This window comes from Phocoena phocoena, chromosome 6 (assembly GCF_963924675.1).
Source record: "Phocoena phocoena chromosome 6, mPhoPho1.1, whole genome shotgun sequence".
Classification (NCBI taxonomy): Eukaryota; Metazoa; Chordata; class Mammalia; order Artiodactyla; family Phocoenidae; genus Phocoena; species Phocoena phocoena.
The window spans coordinates 47639888-47662800 of record NC_089224.1 but is presented as its reverse complement, the minus strand read 5'-3'; the positions used below and the strand labels follow the sequence as shown (position 1 = coordinate 47662800).

General features: G+C 41.7%; 1 protein-coding gene across 1 annotated transcript in view; it reads left to right on the top strand.

Moving 5' to 3' along the window:
• Positions 1-22913, top strand: part of ADAMTSL1 (ADAMTS like 1) — a 433243-nt gene that overhangs the window by 369714 nt on the left and 40616 nt on the right. Inside the window, exon 24 of the mRNA XM_065878827.1 lies at positions 21837-22049. Within this exon, the coding sequence (XP_065734899.1) occupies positions 21837-22049 (213 nt within the window). The remainder of the gene's footprint in view (positions 1-21836; positions 22050-22913) is intronic.

Here is a 22913-nt window from a genome sequence, read left to right as displayed (position 1 = left end):
TCTCTAGTTATGGTGCATGGCCTCCAGGGCATGCAAGCTTGGTAGTTGCGGTATGCAGGCTCTCTAGTTGTGGTGCATGGGCTCTAGAGTACACAGGTTTAGTTGCCCTGCAGTGCGTAGGAACTTAGTCCCCCGACCAGGGATCGAACCCATGTCCCCTGCATTGGAAGGCAGATTCTTAACCACTGGACCACCAGGGAAGTCCCAGCATTTACTGTTGGTAGATTTTTTGATGTTGGTCATTCTGACTGGTGTGAGGTGATATCTTATTGTAGTTTTGAGTTGCATTTCTCTAATAATTAGCGATTTTGAGCATCTTTTCATGTGCCTCTTTCACCATCCATTTTTAATCACATCTGCAAAGTCTCTTTTGCCATGTAAGGTAAAACATTGATGGGTTTCAGGGGTTAGGATGTGGATATCTTTAAAGGGCCATTATTCTGCCTACCAACCATAATAGCCAAGAATTGGTTGACATGTAGTATCATACATTGTTAACCAAAACATAAATTAGTATAACATTTTTGGAGGGCAACTTAGCAATATGTACCAATATTTTTAATTTTAACTTTATTGGGGTATAGTTGATTTACAATGCTATGTTAGTTTCAGGTGTACAGCAAAGTGATTCAGTTATACATATACATATATTCATTATTTTTTAGATTCTTTTCTCATATAGGTTATCACAGAATATTGACTAGAGTTCCCTGTGCTATACAGTAGGTCTTTGTTGGTTATCTGTCTTTAATATAGAGTAGTGTCTGTATGTTCATCCCAAGCGCCTGATTTATCCCTCTCCCTCACATTTCCCCTTTGGTAACCATAAGTTTGTTTTCTAAGTCTGTCAGTCTGCTTCTGTTCTATAAATAAGTTCATTTGTATCATTTCTTAAAAATTAGATTCCACATATGAGTGATATCACATGATATTTGTCTTTGACTCATTTCACTTAGTATGATAATCTCTAGGTCCATCCATGTTGCTGTAAATGGCATCATTTCATTCTTTTTTACGGCTGAGTAATATTCCATTCTATATATGTACCGCATCTTCTTTATCTATTCCTCTGTTGATGGACATTTAGATTGCTTCCGTGCCTTGGCTATTTGTACCAATATTTTTTTTAATCTTTATTGGAGTATAATTGCTTTACAATGTTGTGTCCGTTTCTGCCGTACAGCAAAGTGCATCAGCTACATGTATACGTATATCCCCGTATCCCCTCCCTCTTGAGCCTCCCTCCCACCCTCCCCAGCACCGAGCTGATCTCCCTGTGCTGTGCAGCAGCTTCCCACTAGCTAGCTATTTTACATTTTGTACCATTATTTTAAAATGATGCTCATCAGCCCAGTAATGCCACTTCAGTAATGTAACCCAAGGAGATATTTGGATACAGAGATGTACATACTGAAAAAAAAAAAAAGTCACCATACCATAGTTTATATTGGTGAAAAATTGAAACAATGTAATCATTTATAAATAGAGAATTGACCAAATAAAAGTTCTGGTACTTTCATGTACAGAATCTTAAACGGCTATTTAAAAGGATGATAATATATCTCCATTCATTGATGAGACTAGCCGAGATTTATCAGTCTGTCCAGTGATATGTGTACATATGTGAAGGAACAACATTCATAGTGGTTAGGATTTTTTTAAATTTTTATATTTTTCTGGACTTTTAATTTGTAATGAACACGCATTGGTATTTTTTTTATTTTTATTTTTTTTTGCGGTACGCGGGCCTCTCACTGCTGTGGCCTCTCCCATTGCGGAGCACAGGCTCTGGATGCGCAGGCTCAGCGGCCATGGCTCACGGTCCCAGCCGCACACGTGGGATCTTCCCAGACCTGGGCACAAACCCACGTCCCCTGCATCGGCAGGCGGACTCTCAACCACTGTGCCACCAGGGAAGCCCGCACTGGTATTTTTTAAGACAAGTTGAGCCTGTTACATGGCAAAGAAGGTATTGGATTTATTATCTCTCTTATGAAAATGGCAGTTGTCTTTGGAGGTAAAGATACGTCTTACACAGGCATTTAGTGATTTTACTACACTGTGTTCTCAGTGAACAGAAACGCTAATGATCTCATATCCTAGACCAGGAGTTGGCCCTTGGGCCAAGTCTAGACACCACCTGTCTGTAAATAAGGCTTTATCTCTGCACAGCCACACCCATTTCATTTATGTATTGTCTATGGCTGCTTTCAAGTTACAATGGCACAGTTGGGTAGTTGTGACAGAGACCATACAGCCAACAACGTCTAAAATATTTACTATCTGACCTTTTACTAAAAAAGTTTGCCCACTCCTGCTCTAGGCTTCCTTACCGACAACAATGGCAGAAGTCTTTCTACTGCTTTGTTTTTGAGAAGTTATTTGAGAAAGGGTCAGGTAGCAATGTGTGAGCGCCTTATCGTAAGCTCTTTTCTTTCCTGCCACACCCATCAAAGCCAGAATCCAAAAATGCATTTTAGAGGGAAAAAACTTTATTACTTTAGGAAAAAGTGGTCTTTCCTTCTCTATTTTCCGGAAATTCACGGCTTTAGTCTTTAAAAAGCTCTGGGAGCAAAACTCACGGAATGCTAATTGCACATAGTAAAGTGGAGCAGAGGTGCCCAGTGAGGTTACTGTCTGTCCTGCATAACCCCACCCCTCTACTGAGTGTCCTTGCTCTGCCCAAGCCCGGACATCGAGGCTTTCATCTCTCTGTGGTCCTTGGGATGCCTTTGAGAAGTTCCACGGGAACATCAGTTCTCACTTCCGTAAGTTGTCAAGAGACTAGGTAAACGTCCCTGTTTCACAATGCGTACTCCTTTCTAGACCCTCTACCTTCACCCGGTGTAAGTGCTATGGAGAATGGGGAAGCCCAATAAAGAATAAGTTCGATCAAGAAGTGATCTGGGGCTTCCCTGGTGGCGCAGTGGTTGAGAGTCCGCCTGCCGATGCAGGGGACACGGGCTCGTGCCCCGGTCCGGGAAGATACCATATGCCGCGGAGCGGCTGGGCCCGTGAGCCATAGCCGCTGGGCCTGCGCGTCCGGAGCCTGTGCTCCGCAGCGGGGGAGGCCACAGCAGTGAGAGGCCCGCGTACAGAAAAAAAAAAAAAAAGATCTCTTCCCAACAAAAACACCACGTTCTGCCTCCGGCCTAGATGGCCTTGAATCTGGGATTTCCTAAGGAGACCGCATTGGCTTTCAGGATCTCTAAAACCAGATGATTCTTTCAAAGATCAAAATTGGCCCCAAGGGTCTGGACCATACTACCTCTCCCTAAAGCCTGCAGGGAGCCCTCTGAATGCTCCAAGGGAGCCTCTGGATATAGATGACCGAGGCAGATCTGGGAACCAAATGCAAAGAGGATTAGGATACAAAACAAATCAATCCTAGAAATACCGCAAGACAAAGAGGAAGCCTTTGGACAGCTACTCTCTCTGCTTTTTAGAGGCAAGTGATGTTGCTGGTTGCTGCCGTGGCCTTTCCCCTCGGGGTGGTAGGCTTCTGGCCTCTTCTTCAGAGGACATCTCTATTTATGGGCCCTTGACAAACCACACAGTCTTCAGGCTCCACTGCCAGAGGCCAGACATCGCGCCAGAACATACGATCACCCCAGCAGAGTTAGCCAGCGGCACCTTCACAAACACTCAGCAACGACACCTCACCTCACGCTGCTCTCTCCTTCTCCATGGCTCGTGTCCCGACTTCAGCTCGCCTGCTTCACACCCCGCGCCCCCCGTATTCACTTCGCTGTTTATTATTTTCTTTACTTTGTCGAGAAGTTTCTGGAGCCTCCGCACCCAGGAGACTTATACGGGGATAATAAATTCAGGAGAGGTCTCCGCGCTCGCCCAGCCGTGGCCGCGGGCCTTGGAATTCCTTGTCAGCAGTTGCTCCTTCCTGTGACTTGCCGCTGAACTCTGCGGCGTGCCCCGGTGAGGCCTCTCAGGATACCTGCTATGAATCTTAGCCATTCTTCATATCCACGGCTGTTCTGTGGCTTTGGTTCAACAGAAGAGAGCTGAAATGGGGTGTGTACAAGGCCATGAGCAAAGGCTCTTTTATTTTTTATTTTTTGGTGCGGTGGGGGCGGGGGGCGGGTTATTTCTTTTGCAAAGGCTCTGGCCCATAAACAGAGCCAAACCTAGGCTGAGTTTATGAAAGCATGTTGGCTCTGAGCTGCTGCTGGCTTTTGTTTTTTTTCCCCAAACCTAATCTGGATATTTTCTAGCTTGTCTCGCCATTGGCTGGAGTGAGGGGGTTAGTCGGTTATATTACTTCAGGGAAGAGAATATTTATAGAGTCCACGGCTTTTACTCTGAAACTGTCCTCCCCACAGCAGTAGCACCTTGATTATACAGAGCACTTCTTCAGAGTCCTGAAATACTGTGCCACTTTGGACCAAAGGTGAACTACCAGTCTCATTCCTTACAAAACCTAGTGTTGGCGGGTGTAATCAATAAACATGCACAGACAGGAGAGTTCTAACTTAGAACCCTCCTCGAAAGTATGGTACGGCCCAAGTATGATCCATGTTCTGGGGTTCATTCAAAGGCCATCTCATCAGTGGATTGAAACTCCTTCCTCAGCCCCAGGCAGCCTGCAGCCAGCCTCCTCTGGTCACCCCTGTCTTCCCTCCTACAGGCCAGGTAGCACCTGCCAGCAGCCTGAGGGTAGATTCAACCAGGGACTTATAAACCCAGAAATCTGAGACTTTTAAAAAAAATGCTGAGGTGTCTTTAAAGGTGTGTTTTATGCCCAGAGCCTGCTGGCAGAGAAGGAACTCTGTGTATTTATTATCCACTGGAGATAGCTTCAATCCCAATCAACACTACTGTGAATTTAACAAAATTGGACCCGTTTCCCAGAGCCCCCTCCCCGCAAGGTGGCCCAAGCAACCCTGGATAAGCTCATGGCTCAGCACTGCCAGGCTCTTAACTGACACCACGTAGTCATATTTTCACAGCCAATGAAACTGTATGTACATGCACATCCGAAGTGGCACCTCGCCTCCGTTACCTCTAAGAGCGTTAACCGGGTCTTAAGGTTATGGATGAGGGCGGTGACCAAGCGATAAGCAAGGCATTTTGGAGAAGGCAAGGCCTTCATCACGTCATAAATCTGGATGGAGCTACTTTTCACGCTGAGAAATATATCAAGTTCTTCCTCCAGATGCCCGGGGAGATGGAGACATTAGCATGCCCCCTGCCAATGGAAACCCAAAGCTTGCCCTAGGGGTAAAAAAGACATTTGGGGAATGGAAAATGGGCTCGTATTTTTCCTTTTTCCAGGAATGTTTTAATGTTAGTTTTCTTTGGGCAAATGTACATGGGAATAGTCTTGGCCTGGTTATTTGACCAGCTTATTGGGAGGTCCCAGAAATCAGAGTGAAAATTAAAGTCACTTGTCTTCTCCCACAGCCTTCTGGGGTCCAGCTGACAAATGGGGAGCGAGGAACAGAGTTTTTTCAGACATGAATTAATCACGTCTCTCAGCCTGCTGCCTGGTGCCAGCTCGCAGTCATTCAGTGCTGCTTGAGAGACCAGCTCCGTCACCCAATGGGGACACCAGACCTGAAAGGACAGGGAGCCAGAAAATGCAGTGAGGCTGCTTCCCTACTTTCATCCAGTCACCCCACAGTCTTAGAGTGAGGCCATACCTACCCTATACCACATGCAGCACGGAGATCCTGCCATCAATGTGAAATGGCTGAGCGAGCGTTTTCCAGTTGTGCAAAATTAAATTAAGGAAAGGACTCCCAGACTGACTACACCAAGTGCCAAGTTTCATCCCAGCACACATCATTTTTATAGTAAGTTTTAACTCTGTGAAAAAATACAGGATTATAATGGAAATGCTGACAGGCCTGGAGCCAGCTCGTGAAGTAATAATGCCACGTCTCTAATATTTTTACACAGCATGTCCTAATCTGCCACAGCTTTCTTCTCCTTTAAATAGCAGTTAAATAACTGAAAATCCCTAGAGCACTGCTTTTCCCTCCTCCTCTTTTAGGTGGTGTATCCCCATTTTCCAACCATCCTTCCTTGAGAACCTCTTTCAGTCCATTTATATTTTCCGCTCTGTAGAATCAGTGTCTCAAGCTCAGCTGCCTTTTTCTGAGCTGTTTGGCTGAGAAGGGAGAAGAGGAGGGAGAAGATGCAAGTCTGAACTCTTGCCTTCTGCTCATTAAGGCTAAGAACGCATGAAAATAAACTCCGGATGTGTGACTCTCATAAGTGACAGGCAGCTAATGAAGGCCTGGGTTGGCTTGATCTGTCCTACAAAGAAGCCCACAAATCAAGCTGCTTGCCTATCTTTTAGCAGGACCAGAATTCCTGCTAACTTTCAGCCCTTCCACAAAAATATCCAGTGAGTAATGACCATGATGAGTTCAGAGCTTCTTTCTAGACGGAGACTCAAAGGCAGCCCTATCCCACCGCCTTTAAACTCTTCCACGGAGGGTGCAAGGAAGTTGAGGTCAAGGGCCACCAGGCCTCCCGGTTTTCCATCCCCCTATTTCCCTCACCTGTTGAACTCAGGCTGTTTCCCTGAGCAAGGCTATTTTAGTGCCAGAAACTCTTGTGAAATAGGAGACAATGGGGAAGAAAGTCAGTGAGGTCAATCTGACTTAATCAGGGATGTCAACTCATGGCAGGTGACAGCTAAACTGACTCCCAGCAGATACAATTTTGTATATAATTTGATTTCTTATTGCACACATCTCCCCCATTCCAAACTTCTATCCCTCTCCAGTTAATGTGATTGAAAAAAAGAAAAAAAAGTAGGTGAAACTAGGAGGAAAACCCTCACACATATGTGAATCCCACCTGGCTCTGGCTCAGTGTGGAGCCACAGTGGACCCAGGAATGAAGGTGTAAAGGCCATATTTTCTTTCGCTGGTTAAGAATAGTTGATAGGACTTCCCTGGTGGCACAGTGGTTAAGAATCCGCCTGCCAGTGCAGGGGACACGGGTTCGATCCCTGGTCCGGGAAGATCCCACATGCCGCGGAGCAGCTAAGCCCGTGCGCCACAACTACTGAAGCCCGCGCGCCTAGAGCCCGTGTATCGCAACAAGAGAAGCCACCGCAATGAGAAGCCCGTGCACCACAACAAAGAGTAGTCCCTGCTCGCCGCAACTAGAGAAAAGCCTGCACACAACAATGAAGACCCAATGCAGTCAAAAAACAAACAAACAAATTAATTAAAATAAATAAAACAAAATTCTTAAAAAAAAAAAAAAGAACGGTTGATAGAGAGGGGCTTTTTGCTGCCAGAACCCTCATGATCTAAGCCGCCTTCCTAAGCACTGCTTCCCCCTCAGCCACCTACCCAACCCAAGACCTGTACTAACCGAGGTCTGAGTAGAGAGAGCACTATCGTTCCCTGCTGATGGACCGTTTCCTGGGGTGGCCGTTGAGTTTGGGAGGATGGAAATGGTCTGTGTTCACGTAGCTGCGAGGAAAACAGAAAAAGAGATGCCAGCCCCTGCAGGAAACACTGTTAATATGTTCATGGAAGCAAAGGGGAAGAGGTGTGGTTTATAATTGAGCCTCTCTAGAGGTGTGGAAAGCGTTTGCACAGTTTTTGGTGTCCTTGCAAATGTCACCCAGAGAGATTGCTCACCTTCAAAGAATGATTGATACTTCTCTTACTTTTAACAAATGAGAAATGTCCGTGACAGAAAGGAACCCCTGTGACAAGCCAGGTTTTCTCATTAGCAGTGAAACATGGATAATTACTCACTGGGAACATGCACCGTGGGAATGCATGTTAGATTCCTTCTTTTGACTCTTGCTGCTGGCAAGCCTCAGAGGCCACTGTGTACACACAGACATGCACATAAATATGTACATAAAAGCACAGGGGCCTGCACTCCATGTGTGCTGAGGGGATACCAATTCTGAGTACAAAGAAAGTTTTTAAGAAGCTATGTGATCAGTTAAAAGCACTGAAAGACAGATTTGTGATGAAAAAGGCAGATGACCTGCAATTCTGGTCATTCACTTTAGTTATAATTAGTTTACTTTGGTCTTTACTTTCCCTTTCCTATTGAAAGCAGATTTTCCTAAGAGCATTTTCTTTTTTCTTTTGGCTGCGTTGGGTCTTCGTTGCTGCATGTGGGCTTTCTCTAGTTGCGGCGAGCGGTGGCTACTCTTCGTTGCAGTGCGGGGGCTTCTCATTGCAGTGGCTTCTCATTGCGGAGCACGGGCTTTAGGTGCGCGGGCCTCAGTGGTCGCGGCATTCAGTAGTTATGGCTCATGGGCTCAGTAGTTGTGGCTCACGGGCTCTAGAGTGCAGGCTCGTTAGTTGTGGTGAATGGGCTGAGCTGCTCCTCAGCATGTGGGATCTTCCCGGACCAGGGATCGAACCCATGTCCTCTGCACTGGCAGGAGGATTCTTAACCACTGCAGCACCAGGGAAGTCCCCTAAGAGCATTTTCAATCCAAGATGAGTAGTCACATATATTCTCTGTGGTCAGTGTCCAGATGTGAAGGGAAATACAGTAACCTATCTAGCAGATGGAGGCTGCCTCAGTAAGGAAAGAATATTTAGGATTGTCATAGTTAGGATATACATTCAGCAACCTACAGCAAAGACCCAAAATAACAGTCAACAAGAGAGGAATATATTCCTGTCTTACACAGAAGTCCAGAAAAAGACAATCCAGGCATGGTGTGGCAAACTACCATGTCAGCTAGGGACCCAGGCAAAAAATGTTTTCAATTCCTGCTGCTCTGCCATCCTGGAGTATTGCCCTCACCCACCTAAGCCAGGTGGTTTGCTCCACATACACATTTTCAATGGCAGGATGGAGGAAGGGGGAAGAAAGGCAGGTTCTTTTCTTTGAAAGCCATGTCCCAGGAGGTATACATATCACTTTCCCTCTGATGTCACTGAATGGAATCACATGGCCCACACCTTATTTCAAGGGGTGATGGGAAATGTCTCTATTCCAGGCAGCTATGTACCTACGTAAAAATCAGGGGTTCATGTACACTAAGCAGGAGAGGGCAGATATGAGGGGATAACTAGCAGTTTCTGCCATACAAAGCAACCACACTAAAGTTGTTGCAGTCAAGGGTGACACAAGTATCAATACAAGGGAAAGTGATCTCTGACTTCAACAGAGCTAAATGAATGAAGGTGAACCTACCAGCATGAATTTTTTTTATTGAAGTATAGTTGATTTACAATGTTGTGTTAATTACTGCTGTACAGCAAAGTGATTCAGTTATATCTGTATCTATATATCTATATCTATATATACATTCCTATATATTCTTTTCCATTATGGTTTATCATAGGATATTGAATATAGTTCTCTGTGCTATCCAGTAGGACCTTGTTGTTTATCCATTCCATATATAAAAGGTTACATCTGCTACCCCCAACCTCCCACTGCATCCCTCCCCCAAGCCCCTCTCCCTTGGCAACCACCAGCCTGTTCTCTATATCTGTGATTGTTTCTGTTTCATAGCTAGGTTCATTTGTGTCATATTTTAGATTCCACATATAAGTGATATCATATGGTAATTGTCTTTCTCTTTCTGACTTCACTTAGTATGGTAATCTCTAGTTGCATCCACGTTGCTGCAAATGGCAATTTCATTCTTTTTCATGGCTGAATAGTGTTCCATTGTATATATGTACCACATCTTCTTTATCCATTCATCTGTTGATGGATATTTAGGTTGTTTCCATGTCTTGGCTATTGTGAATAGTGCTGCTATGAACATAGGGGTGCCTGTATCTTTTTGAATTATAGTTTTGTCTGGATATATGGCCAGGAGTGGGATTGCTAGATCACATGGTAACTCTATTTTTAGCTTTCTGAGGAACCTCCATACTGTTTTCCACAGTGACTGCACCAACTTACATTCCCACCAACCGTGTAAGAGGGTTCCCTTTTCTCCACATCCTCTCCAGCATTTGTTATTTGTAGACTTTTTAATAATGGCCATTCTGACCAGTGTGAGGTGGTACCTCATTGTAGTTTTGATTTGCATTCTCTAATAATTAGCATTGTTGAGCATCTTTTCATGTGCCTATTGGCCATCTGAAATGTCTATTTGGGTCTTCTGACCATTTTTGGATAGGGTTGTTTGTTTTCTCGTTGTTGAGTTGTATGTGCCCTTTATACATTTTGGAAATTAGGGCCTTGTTGGACACATCTTTTGCAAATATTTTCTCCCGTTCTGTAGGTTGTCTTTCCATTTTGTTTATGGTTTCCTTTGCTGTGCAAAAGATTGTAAGTTTGATTAGGTACTATTTGTTTACTTTTGGTTTTATTTCTACTGCCTTGGGATACTGACCTACGAAAACATTTGCACAATTTATGTCAGAGAATGTTTTGCCTATGTTCTCTTCTAAGAGCTTTATGGTGTCATGTCTTATGTTTAAGTCTTTAAGGCATTTTTAGTTTATTTTTGTGTATGGTGAGAGGGTGTGTTCTAACTTCATTGATTTACACGTGGCTGTCCAACTTTCCCAACAGCACTTGCTAAAGAGACTGTTGGGTTTTTTTTCCTGTTGTATATTCTTGCCTCCTTTGTTGAAGACTAATCGACCATAGGTGTGTGCGTATATTTCTGGGCTCTCTATTCTGTTCCATTGATCCATCTGTCTGTTTTTGTGCCGATACCATGCTGTTTTGATTCCTGTAGCTTTGCAGTATTGTCTGAAGTCTGGGAGGGTTATGCCTCCTGCTTTGTTCTTTTGCTTCAGGATTGCTTTAGCGATTCTACCAGCAGGAATTTTTAAGTTGGGCAGGTTATAAAATATTTGAGTAAACATCTGCAAATAGCAGGCTGGAACAGCAATTTTTTAAAATTTGTTAAAATTTTAAAGAAGCATAAAGCTGAATAAACAGAATATGTGAAAAGCAATTTTTTTGGACACTGAGTCATTTCTGATGATCAATAATTTCCTGTTTTTTCCCTTTTTTATTACGGGTAATTTCACATATATACAAAGTAAGCAGGGCAGCATAAAGAACCCCGTGCACTCATCACCCAGCTTCAAAATACAACTTCCTGCCATTCCTATTTTATTTGTACTTCCACCTACTTCCCATGCCCATCCCTACTCAATTATTCTTTTAGGTAAAGTTTACAATTATTAAAATGCACAAATTTTAGCCAATTTTGGCAGATATACCCATGTAACCACTTCCTTGCCTAACATATGTTTGACCACTTGCTTTTTTTTTTCTCAGTCTTTTTCTCTCTTTGCTTCACTCTGGCTAATTTCTATTACTACATCTTTAATATCACAAATCTTTTTTCTATAGTATTTAATCTTCTATTAATCCTATCTAGTGAATTTTTGATTTCATAAAATATGTTTCGTTTTTAGAAGTGCATTTGATTCTTTTTATAACTTCCACTTTCTTACTATGTACATGTTTTCCTTTAAATATTTAACTTATTTTTAATACCGTTTTAATATCCTTGTCTATTAATTCCATCATCCCTATCATCTCTAGATATGTTTCCACTGACCGATTTTTGTCTTTGTTATGGGTCACATTTTCCTGCTTCTTGACTTAACAAGTAATATTTGATTGAAAGCTAAACAATGTAAATTTTATATCATTAAGTGTTTGGATTTTGTTGTCTTCTTCTAGTGATTGTTGGATTTTCTTCTCTTAAGTAGTTAAGTTATTCAAAGTTTAATTCGATCTTTTTGAAGTTTGTTCTTAAGTTTGATTAGAACAGGTCTATAGTGACCTTTACCCTAGGGCTCCTCGGGGGTCTCTACTGAGTTCCTCTGATGATGAACAAAGATGTTGCACTCTGGCTGGTCAGAACTTGAAGCCCTTCTAGCCCTACTTGAGCTTTGGGAAATAGTAAACTCACAGCTCCCTGACTGATGTTTGGTCAATCTTGTAGAGTTTCACTCTATGCATGTACATCTTCATTTGGGCAAAGACTCAAGAGGAATTTATGCATATTTCTGGGGCCCTTTTTCTACGTTAACGCCCTCATTTCCAGAATTCTGCTCAACTTCTGGCTGCCTCAACCTCACTGAACTCTGTTCTTTGTCTCATTAGTCCAGACTGTCATGCTCTGCTTGGGATAGTCTCCTGATGTGGGTTGAATTGTGTCCCCCCAAAAGGTTGCTGAAATCTCTCATCCTCAGTACCTATGAATGTGACCTTATTGGGAAACAGAGTCTTTGCAGATGATCAAGTTAAGATGGGGTCATTAGGATGGGCCCTAATCTAATTTACTGGTGTCATTATAAAAAGGAGAAAATTGGACACAGAGATAGGCATGCACTCAAGGAAGAACTCCACATGAACATGAAAGCGGAGATTTGAGTGATGCATCTACAAGCCAAGGAACACCAAAGATTGCCAGGAAACCACTAGAAGCTAGAATAGATAAAACAGACCGGCCCTCACAGCCCTCAGAAGGAGCTAACACTGTTGACACTTTGATCTCAAACTTCTAGACTCCAGAACTGTGAGACAATAAATTTTTGTCACTTAAGTCAACCAGTCTGTGGTACTTTGTTCTGGCAACCTAGGAAACTAATACATCCTCCCTACTTTGCAGCTCAGAATGTACCTCCAGGCAGGAAGGCAGAGAATTCACCAGGCTCACGTAATCTATTTCTCTTCTTTCAGGGATCACAGCCCTCTACTGTCTGTTATCTAATGTCTGAAAACAGCCATTTCATACATTTCTGTCCAGTTTTCTAGTTATTTATGGCAAGAGAGTAAACCCAGTCCTTATTACTCCATCATGGCTTTCAAGATTTTTTTTAATCTGCTAATTTCATCACTTTGAGTATGATGTTCCTAGGTGGTTTTTAACCTTATTGAAACTTTATGGTTTTCTCAAAATTCGGGAGATTTGATAGTTTTATTTCTTCTACTATGTTTCTGTCTAATTTTCTTCTTTCCATATTGGGCTCCAATTACACATATATTAAACTTTTTCCCACAGTTCCATGGAGCTCTGTTTATTTTCCTTCAGTCTTTTTTCCCTCTGTTCTTCACACTGGATAATTTCTGCTGAACTATCTTCAAGTTCACTGACCCTTTCTCCTGTCATCTCCAATTTTCTGTTAGGCCCATCTAGTGAATTTTTCATTTCATTTTTTGCACATTTCAGCTCTAGAATTTGTTTTCACAGTTTCTACTTCTCTAGTGAGATACTCCATCTTTTCATTTATTATGAGTAGACTTCCCTCTAACTCCTTAAACATATTTATATAGCTGCTTTAAAGTCACTGTCCATTCATTACAACGCTTGCATCATCTCAGGACTGGTTTCTGTTGACTGCTGTTTCTATTAAGTATGGATCACATTTCTTTCTTATCTAGTGTTTCTTAACTGTATTGGGTTGGCAAAAAAAGTGCCTTCAGTTTTTAAGTAAAAACCGAAGACACATTTTTCATTTATTGAACAACATATTCACCCTTCTGTTCCACTACCTTCTGCAGTTTTTCAGGCAACTTCATAATTCCATCTTCCCAAAACTTTTTATCTTTTTGAGCAAAGAACTGTTCCAGGTGCCTTTTACAGTCTTCCAGGGAATTGAAATTTTTTTTCCATTAAGAGAATTTTGTAAAGACCTAAATAAATCGAAATCCGAAGGTGCAATGTCTGGTGAATATGGTGGATGAATCAGAACTTCCCAGCCAAGCTGTAACAGGTTTTGCCTGGTCAGCAAAGAAACATGCGGTCTTGCATTATCCTGATGGAAGACTATGTGCTTTCTGTTGACTAATTCTGGACGCTTTTCATCGAGTGCTGCTTTTGGTCTAACTGGGAGCAGTACTTGTTGGAATTAATTGTTTGGTTTTCCAGAAGGAGCTCATAATAGAGGACTCCCTTCCAATCCCACCATATACACATCACCTTCTTTGGATGAAGGTGTGGTTGGTGGTGGTTCATTTTGCTTGCCCCATGATCTCTTCCGTTCCATATTATTGTACAGCATCCACTTTTCATCACCCATCACAATTTGTTTTAAAAATAGAACGTTTTCATTACGTTTCAGCAGAGAATCTCATGCAGAAATATGGTCAAGAAGGTTTTTTTCCGTTTAACTTACGTGGAACCCAAACATCAAAGCGATTAACATAACCAAGCTGGTGCAAATGATTTTCAGTGCTTGATTTGGATATTTTGAGTATGTCGGCTATCTCCCTCATGGTATAACACTGATTGTTCCCAATTCATGTCTCTATTTGATCGCTATCAAATTCAACAGGTCCACCCAACCGTGGAGCATCGTCCAGCGAGAAATCTCCAGCATGAAACTTCACAAACCACTTTTGACATGTTTAATCAGTCACAGCACCTTCTCCATACACTGCACAAATCTTTTTTTGCGTTTCATTTGCATTTTTACCTTTCTTGAAATAATAAAGCAAAATATACCAAAAATGTTGCTTTTTTTCTTCTATCTTCAATATTAAAATGGCTACACAAAAATTCACCAATTTTGATAAGACTATTTTTAGATGCACGCTGATATGACAGCTGTCACATACAATCTAACAAATTTGTTTTGAATGAAGTTAAAGACAACTAAGTGCTACTAGAGCCATCTAATGGGAAAAAACCATCGAACATTTTGGCCAACCCAGTATAATGAAAATTATAGATGATATACTAGAGAGACTTGGCATTCTGTTATGTTCCTATGAAGAGTGTTTGGTTTTGTTCTAAAAGGCAGTTAATTTGGCTGGGCTCAAATTCCAACTTCTGTCTTCCCTGCAGTGGGCACCGACTGAATTCTCCACTCTATTGTCAGCTTCTAGCCGATGCTCTTTTGCTGGGTTCCTCTGGGGTCTGCTAAAAAGAATTTGGACAGGACTTATATAGATTTTAAGGTTTATCTTAAAGGATTTCCCCCCTTAACTTTCCAGCTATTCTAACAGCCCCCAGACACTGTCCTCTGACATCTCAAGACGATGAAGCTATACATTTTCCAGCAATCTGGGCCATCTGGGGATTGAGGAATTTCCTCAGGCAAAAAGCCACTAGGTAGCAAATCCCACCTGTTGCAGTTCCTGGGTTTCTAGGACGACTCCCCTTCTGTTTCTGCCATTGCTTTTGGTCACTCTTCACTGCTTTCCAGGAGTTGTTGTTTCGTGTATTTTGTTGTTGTTGCTGCTGCTGTGTAAATTTTAAGACTAGTCCAACCTAGTTATTCACCATTACTGGATGCTAGAATCCCTAGTCAAGTTGTTTTGAGAGTTTTCTGGCCAAGATCTACTCTGTTCCTGTTTTGCAACATTTAAAGCATTCTCATTCACCCTCTTCTTTAATCCTTTATCTTCTTAATAACACAGCTGTTGGTACACTTCTAAAGATTCAAGACCCAGAGGTAAATTCTCTCTTAAATTAAATAAAGAAATATGTGAACATAGCATTGAATGGTATGTTCTGATTATACAGAACACTTTTGTTTCCAATTCCACTAACTTGAAATTTCTGATCACTCAAACGTGAGTTGGAATGAAGTTTACCTTTATATTACCTGGGCACATGGGGTGGAGGGTGGTTGTGGAAAGAATATGTTTGGTTAGTTATTTTCATTAAAAAAATGAAACCACTCATTCATTCCACAAATTCTTATATAAATCAATTATTTGCTAACAACCTGTTTGTTTAATCCCTTTCCTTTCTGGAGTCCCGTGACATCACATGGTCTCAATTTTTCTCCTATCCCACAGAGCCCTTTAATACCTCCTATTTCTTCTTCAATCACTGAATGTTAGAATTCTCCCACTGTCTTGTCCTGAGACCTGACCTCTTTTCATTGAAGACTCCTTCCATAAATCTATGAGACTGGTTCCCAAAATCTATCTCCAGTTCTTACCGCTAACTAACTTCCATTTTTATCTTTATCATCTCAATGGATTTTTCCATCCTTTGGTTCTGTCACAACCTTTAAAGTCAATATGCTTAAAACTAAACTTATTCATCTCTAGGGGTAGAAATAAGGAATAGCTTCTCTTCCTGATTTACCTACTTCTGTTAACAATCCCACTAGTGTTCCAGTCTCTTTAGCTTCTCTTCTTTGTCTCTACCCCCATCCTCTTCATATCCTGTCAGAGCTACTTTTGCAAATATGTCTCATTTCTTGTCACCTCTGAACTGATATCCTAGCTTCTCCTTTCTCTCAAGCCAGTGCATCTTGGAAAGAACCACCTTACCGATTCTTCTAAAGCCAACCTAGATCACCCCCTCGTCTTCAGAAACCTGCAGGGGCTCCCAAAAGACCAGATTCTGGCCTTCAAGATCCTCCCCATTGTATCTCTCACCCACCATGCCAGCATCATCTATGTCCTCCATGTTCCAGTCAAGTCAACCAGTCATTTCTCAAAGACATATCACCAGTTTTTCATCTTTTCACCTTTGCTCATACTGTATCTTCTAGACTGCCCTCCTCTTCTACTATCTCTGCTTATCTTAATCCTAAATAACCTCCATATATAACTTCTCTTCCAGGAGCACTTCATTGGCACAATTCAATTTCACTACATATTGACCTAAACAATATAGATTGACTAAGTCTACTTTGCCCTATCTGAGAAGAAGAGGGGTGAGAATGATGAATTTGAGATAATGCTGAGAACCCTTGGAACCTAAAAGCACCTTAAAAATCATCTAATTCACTGGTTACCAATAAAAGAATCTTCTTATGCAGAAGCCTGATATGTAATTCTGCTATGAGTGAAATGGGAATGGAGACCCCAAAGCCCCATCTATGCAGATTCCCTATCAAGGTTCCCCTCCCTCCTCCCTCATACCTCTGCAAAACTTTAGGGCCCCAAGGAACCTCAATTTGAAAAGTATTGATTAAATCTAAAGCTCTCATTTATAGATTAGAAAGCAGAAGCCAAAGAGCCCTTTCAAAATCTAGCGTTCTCCTTGAGAGTCATGTATCTGTGTAACTGCATTTGAAAGTAACAAAACTGCTTTTCCTTTAAAAACTTTCTACAAAACAGATCTTCACCCGGATAGGTTTCAGAGTGAGAGGGATTACTATGACGCAGCCTCTCAAAGACTCAAAGTCTTAGTCACTGCTACTCAAGAGTCTTTCTCAAATTGTGTTTCAAGAACACCATATCCATGGCAGCCCTCATGCCTCAACTAGGATCACCAAGCTAGAAGACCCTGGAAATATATCCAAGATGCAAGACCCCGATGGGCTAAGAGAGGTATCCTGGCTGCTCACTCTGGCCTCTGATTCCAGGAAAGAGGAAGGATTTTGAATGTAATTGTTATGTGAATGTACTACTTATTTAGCTAAGATTTCTGGATCCTAGATAAGTAACTTTATCAGCCATAGAAAATAGCCTGTAGCTGCTACCACTCCCTTTCCTGCCTAAATAGTCTCTCAGACAATCAGTCCTAATGGAGTTGGGAAAAAAAGACTAGAGCTAAATATGAGAGATTCTCTGGCCAAGTATCTCCTGTTTCCTTGGGAATAGCAAGGTTCTTATTTTTCAATTTGGAATCTAGTCAGCCTCACTGCGCTCCATGCACACTGACCAAACGAAAGGATTCATGGAGCCAGCATCTCAACAGCATATGGCACCTCTTTTTCTTTAAAGCAGATGTGATAGGAAGACATATATCTGTCTGTTTCAGTAAGTCTGAAAAGCTGTACTTGTTTCAAGCTTCACTTTTGAAATCATGCTATGCCTAAACAAACGTACAGCTTTCCTGCCTCTTATTAGAAAATGAAACCCACATCTGACTCCAGGCATCATTTTTGGGCTGGAGGGAGTGGGTGCTGCCGGTCTCTGGAGGTCCCCAGTGGACTGGTTTCTATACACCTCTCCCCAAGGCCATTCTCACACCCACTTCATAACGGGAGTACAGTGACACCACCACGGACCTCATGGCGTATAGATGCCTAGATGCCACCAGAAGCATGTGGGGAGCCTGCTCCTTCGGAGTACCTGAGAAGATCCAGGTCAGGTGAGAGCTGGGTCAGTATACACGTAGAAACTCTACCCTACTGGAAGCCTTGGATCCATGGCTCAAGGAGCTCTGGAAGCCCCTACTCCCTAAATGTATCAGTTAGCTACCTCACCCAGCCCCTGAAAAAAAAGAGATTCTGCATTAAAATAAATGCAAGACTCAGTGGCTAAAACATCAATCATTTATTCTTACTGCTCTTACTTAGTTCAGCTGATCTAAACTGGGTTTGGCTGGAGTGACTTGGCTGTTCTCCACATTTCTCTAATCCTCCCCTTGAGATCATCAGGCCAGTCGAGGCATGTTCTTCTTCAGTGATGGCAAAGGCATAAGAGCACAAGCAAAAACTCACCAGGTCTCTTGAGGTCTAGGATTGAAATTGGTACCCAGTGCAGCTTTTGCCTCATTTCTTTCATTATGGCAAAATATACATAACATGAAACTTATTATCTTAACCATTTTTAAGTGTACAGTTCAGTGGCATTAATTACATTCTCATTGTTGTACAACTTCACACTATCCATGTCCAGAACATATCCATGTTTCATCCCAAACTGAAACTCATACCATTAAATAATAATAATACTCCATTCCCTCCTTCCCCCAGCCCCTGATAATTACTATTCCATTTTCTGCTTCTACAAATTTGACTACTCTAGGTATCTCATATAAGGGGAATCATACAATATTTGTCCTTTTGTGTCTGGCTTCCTTCACTTAAGTTAATGTTGTCAAGTTTAATCCATGTTGTCACATGTATCAGAATTTTATTCCCTTTTTAAGGCTGAATAATAGTCATCATATATATTTATCACATTTCGTTTATCCATTCATCTATTGATGGAACTCTGGGTTGTTTCCACCGTTTGGCTATTGTGAATAATGCTGCCATAAACATTGGTGTACAAATATCTATTCAAGTCCTGCTTTCAGATCTTTTGGGTATATAGCCAGAAGTGGAGTTGCTAGATCATACAGTAATTCTAATGTTTAATTTTCTTTTAGGGACCTCAATATTGTTTTCCACAGTTGCTGCACCATTTTACATTTCCACCAACAATACACAAGTGTTATAATTTTCCCACATCTTCACCAACTCTAGTTAATTTCTTTTTTTCTTTTAATAATAGCCATCCTAATGGACATAAAGTGGTATCTCGTTGGTTCTGATTTGCATTTCTATAACAATTAGTGATGTGGAACATCTTTTCCTGTGGTTAATCATTTGCATATCTTTGAGAAATGTCTATTCAAGTGTTTTGCTCATTTTTAAGTTGGTTGGTGGTTTTTGTTGTTGAGTTGTAGGAATTTTTCTATATTCTGGATATTAATCTCTTATCAGATCTATGACTCGTAAATATTTTCTCCCATTGTGTGGGCTGCCTTTTCACTCTGTTGTCAGTGTCCTGTGATACACAAAAGCTTTTAATTTTGATGATGTCCAGTATATCTAATTTTTCTCTTTTGTTACCTGTGCTTTTAGTGTCATATCCAAGAAATCATTGCCAAATCCAATATTGTGAAACTTTTCCCCTGCGTTTTCTTCTGAGAGTTTTATACTTTTAACTCTTATGTTTAGGTCCTTAATCCATTTTGAGTTAATTTTTGTATATGGTTTAATGTAAGGATCCAACATCATTCTTTGCATGTAGAAATCCAGTTTTCCCATTACCATCTGTTGAAAAGACTATCCTTTCCACATTGAATGGTCTTGGCACCCATGTTGAAAATTGACTATATACATAAGAGCTTATTTCTGGGTTCTCTATCTATGCCATTGGTCTATATGTCTGTCTTTATTCCAGTTCCACAGTTTTGATTACTGTAACTTTGTAATAAGTTTTGAAACCAGGAAGTATGAGACCTCTAACTTTGCTGCTCTTTTTCAAGATTGTTTTGGCTATTCAGAGTCCCTTGAGATTCCATATGAATTTTAAGATGAATTTTTCTACTTATGCAAAAACAATTTTTTAATTGGGATTTTGAGAGGGACTGAATTGGGTTTGTTTTGGGGAGTACTGACACCTTAACAAAATTGTCTTCCAACCCATGAACGTGAGATATCTTTTCATTCATTTACGATTTTAATTTTTTTTTTAGCAATGTTTTATAGTTTTCAGTGTACAAGTCTTTCCCCTCCTTGGTTTAGTTTATTCTTAAGTATTTTATTCTTTTTGATACTCATGTAAATGGAATTGTTTTCTTAATTTCCTTTTCAGATTGTTCATTGTTAGCGTTTGTTAGTGGCCAGAGTAGTCACATGGCCAAACCTGAAGTAAGGAGGTGGGGAAGTAAAGCCCACCCATCATGGGACGGCCCTGTAAAGTTACATGGCAGAGTGAGTCCACAGGGTGAGAAGTGAAAACTTGGGTCCTATAACATGACATTCCATACTGAAATTTTGAGGGTCAACTTTAGCATTGTTTTTCCAGGGCCCTTCTTCAAAGTAGTCTGTTCCCACCTCTTCAACCTATACAACCACAGTGAAAATGTAAAAAGGCAAGGGAATGAAGGGAGTACGCAGACAAAGGAAGGAGGTATCAAGATGCCTAAGTAAATTGTTGGCGTCTAACCAGACAAGCAGTAGGTATGGGGGAAAGAACACAAGACAGTGACTCAGATAGAAGATCTGCCCCCCTTGATCTTGGGAAGGTCTCTTAACATCTCTGGGCCTCAGTTTTCTCCCCTGGCAGTAAGCTAAATCATCTCTTAAAGACCTTTCCTGTGTTAACGCTGCCATACTATAAAAATTCTACCAGTGCTGCCCCCAGAACACAGAACAACGTTAGAAAATCCATTCTCTGTACAGATCCATAGGCACACACATCCATCTGTGACCATCTATGTGTCTCACTGATCTCATCTTCTGCCTTATATCTCAGTTTTATTAGTGTGCGTTTTTGCATCCCATACCAGCTGGGATCTCCTTGCAAGAGAGAAGATAATCTTAACTAGCTTTACTGTCCCCAGAACACTAGGCACCAAGTAGATATTTTTTAACTGAACTGATAGAAAACCTCCACTATCTTTAATTTTGAATGATTTATCTTGCATTTTAAACCTCCAAATAAATCTCCTCTGGAAGCTAAGTTTCTGGGGTCACAACAGCAAATTCAACAAGTACGAATTTAGAGGTAATGAGTTTTCTCTCACAATTGTAATCAGTTTATTTTACTAATTCTATGCTACAAAGGCTTGAGTAGACACCGTATCTCAGTTTAATATTTTGGAATTTGAATGTATCAAAATAGGCTCAATGACTTTGTGATAAGTATAACATTGTACATGTCCAATGCAGGCTTGATTGTCAGAAGAGCTGTCAGAAGGCCAAGGTTCTTGACCTATAGAGAAATGAGATCAGTGTTTAAAATTGTTTTCCTAGTCTCTGTTGAAAATTTTTGGCTTGAAAATCACAGAGTAAAATGGAGGCAGACATTAGACATTTACCAATTAAAGTTTGATTCCTAACTATTACTATATAGTACGTGGGGTTTTTTTTTCCCCCAACTCATTGCATTTGAAGAAGTGATTTCTTTCAGTATAAAACTGGCATAGGAACTAATTAACTTGAGAAAATGTCCAATGAGTTAATCTTAATTGCTTCATTTTTTTTTAAGTTATTACAGGGACATAGGCAAAAATAGGTACTTTGTGTTCCCCAGGAATTTTTACTTTAATTGAATGAGTAATAGTCACCCTCCAAGCATCCAGAGAATAAAAACATCTCCCATTTGCTTGGGAGTGGGAAACATAAGAAAAATGCCGTGGGAAAGCCACATCAAATGTATGGCCTCAAAACCCATGGAAACAGTCAAACAGCTCATCAGGAATGTGTCCTTATTGGCTTTATCCATGGCTTACCTCTCCTCACCTCTCCTTCTAGGCTGCCCCATCAAAGGCCACCCTACTCCCAATATCACCTGGTTCCACGGTGACCAGCCAGTTGCCAATACCACAGGACTGACGCATCATATCTTGGCAGCCGGACGGATTCTCCGGGTTGCAAATCTTAGTGGCGGGTCTCAAGGGGAATTCAGCTGCCTTGCTCAGAATGAGGCGGGAATGCTCGTCCAGAAGGCCTCTTTAGTGATCCAAGGTAAGAAACCCTTCAGGCGTTGGGTGCCAGGCTTGTTTCTTGAAGAAGAGTGTCTACTTGGAAATCTAATTCTCCAGCAGAACAAAGTGATTTCTGATCTCCAGTGGTTCTTAGAACATGCAAATGGAAGCCCAACCGTGTTGCCATATGGTGAGGCTCTTCAGAAAAGCCACCCACCCCCATCTCAGCAGAACCCAGAAAAGTCAGTGCCGCTTTCATAGATGCGCCCTTCTTCTCATCATGTTACTGCTGCTCGGGACCAAGGAGATATCGCCATATAGCAAAGCAAATGTGTTTCCTTTATGCTGCTTTAACTAGTAGAGAGCGCACACACACACTCGCAAAGTTGCCTACTAAGAAAATACAAGTTTTCTCTGTTGAGCTGGTTTAAAATTACCTCTTGATGTGAACTACGTGGTTACTGCCCCTGCCTCGGAGAACCAGGGCTGGTGCCAGGACCGCTGATCATCCAGAAGTCTCCAGCTGCAGTCCCACGCCAAGTGCCTTCCTGGCACCTTCTCTGTGGCCTGTCCACGAGCAGACTGAGGAGTCTGCATGGCTCATGCATTCACCTTCCAGGCACCTGGGCAGGTCAGAGAGCCCTTGGGTGGGGCCTGGCATTCACGGCCCCAAGAAGGGGTTGTGAGTGAGCCCAAAACAGTGGGAAGGGAGCCCAAACTGGCCTTGTTATAGACACTACGTGAGGCTTTTGAGTTTTCCATAGACTGGTTCTACCTGTGGCCTATGTGTGATACTTGTAGGGAAAGCAAAATTCTACTGCACGTATCCTAAAATGGAGGTTTCCGTGGGAAGGGACAGAGTTCATCCCAGAATAGCACATAAGGGGGAGATTTTCCTGAGGCC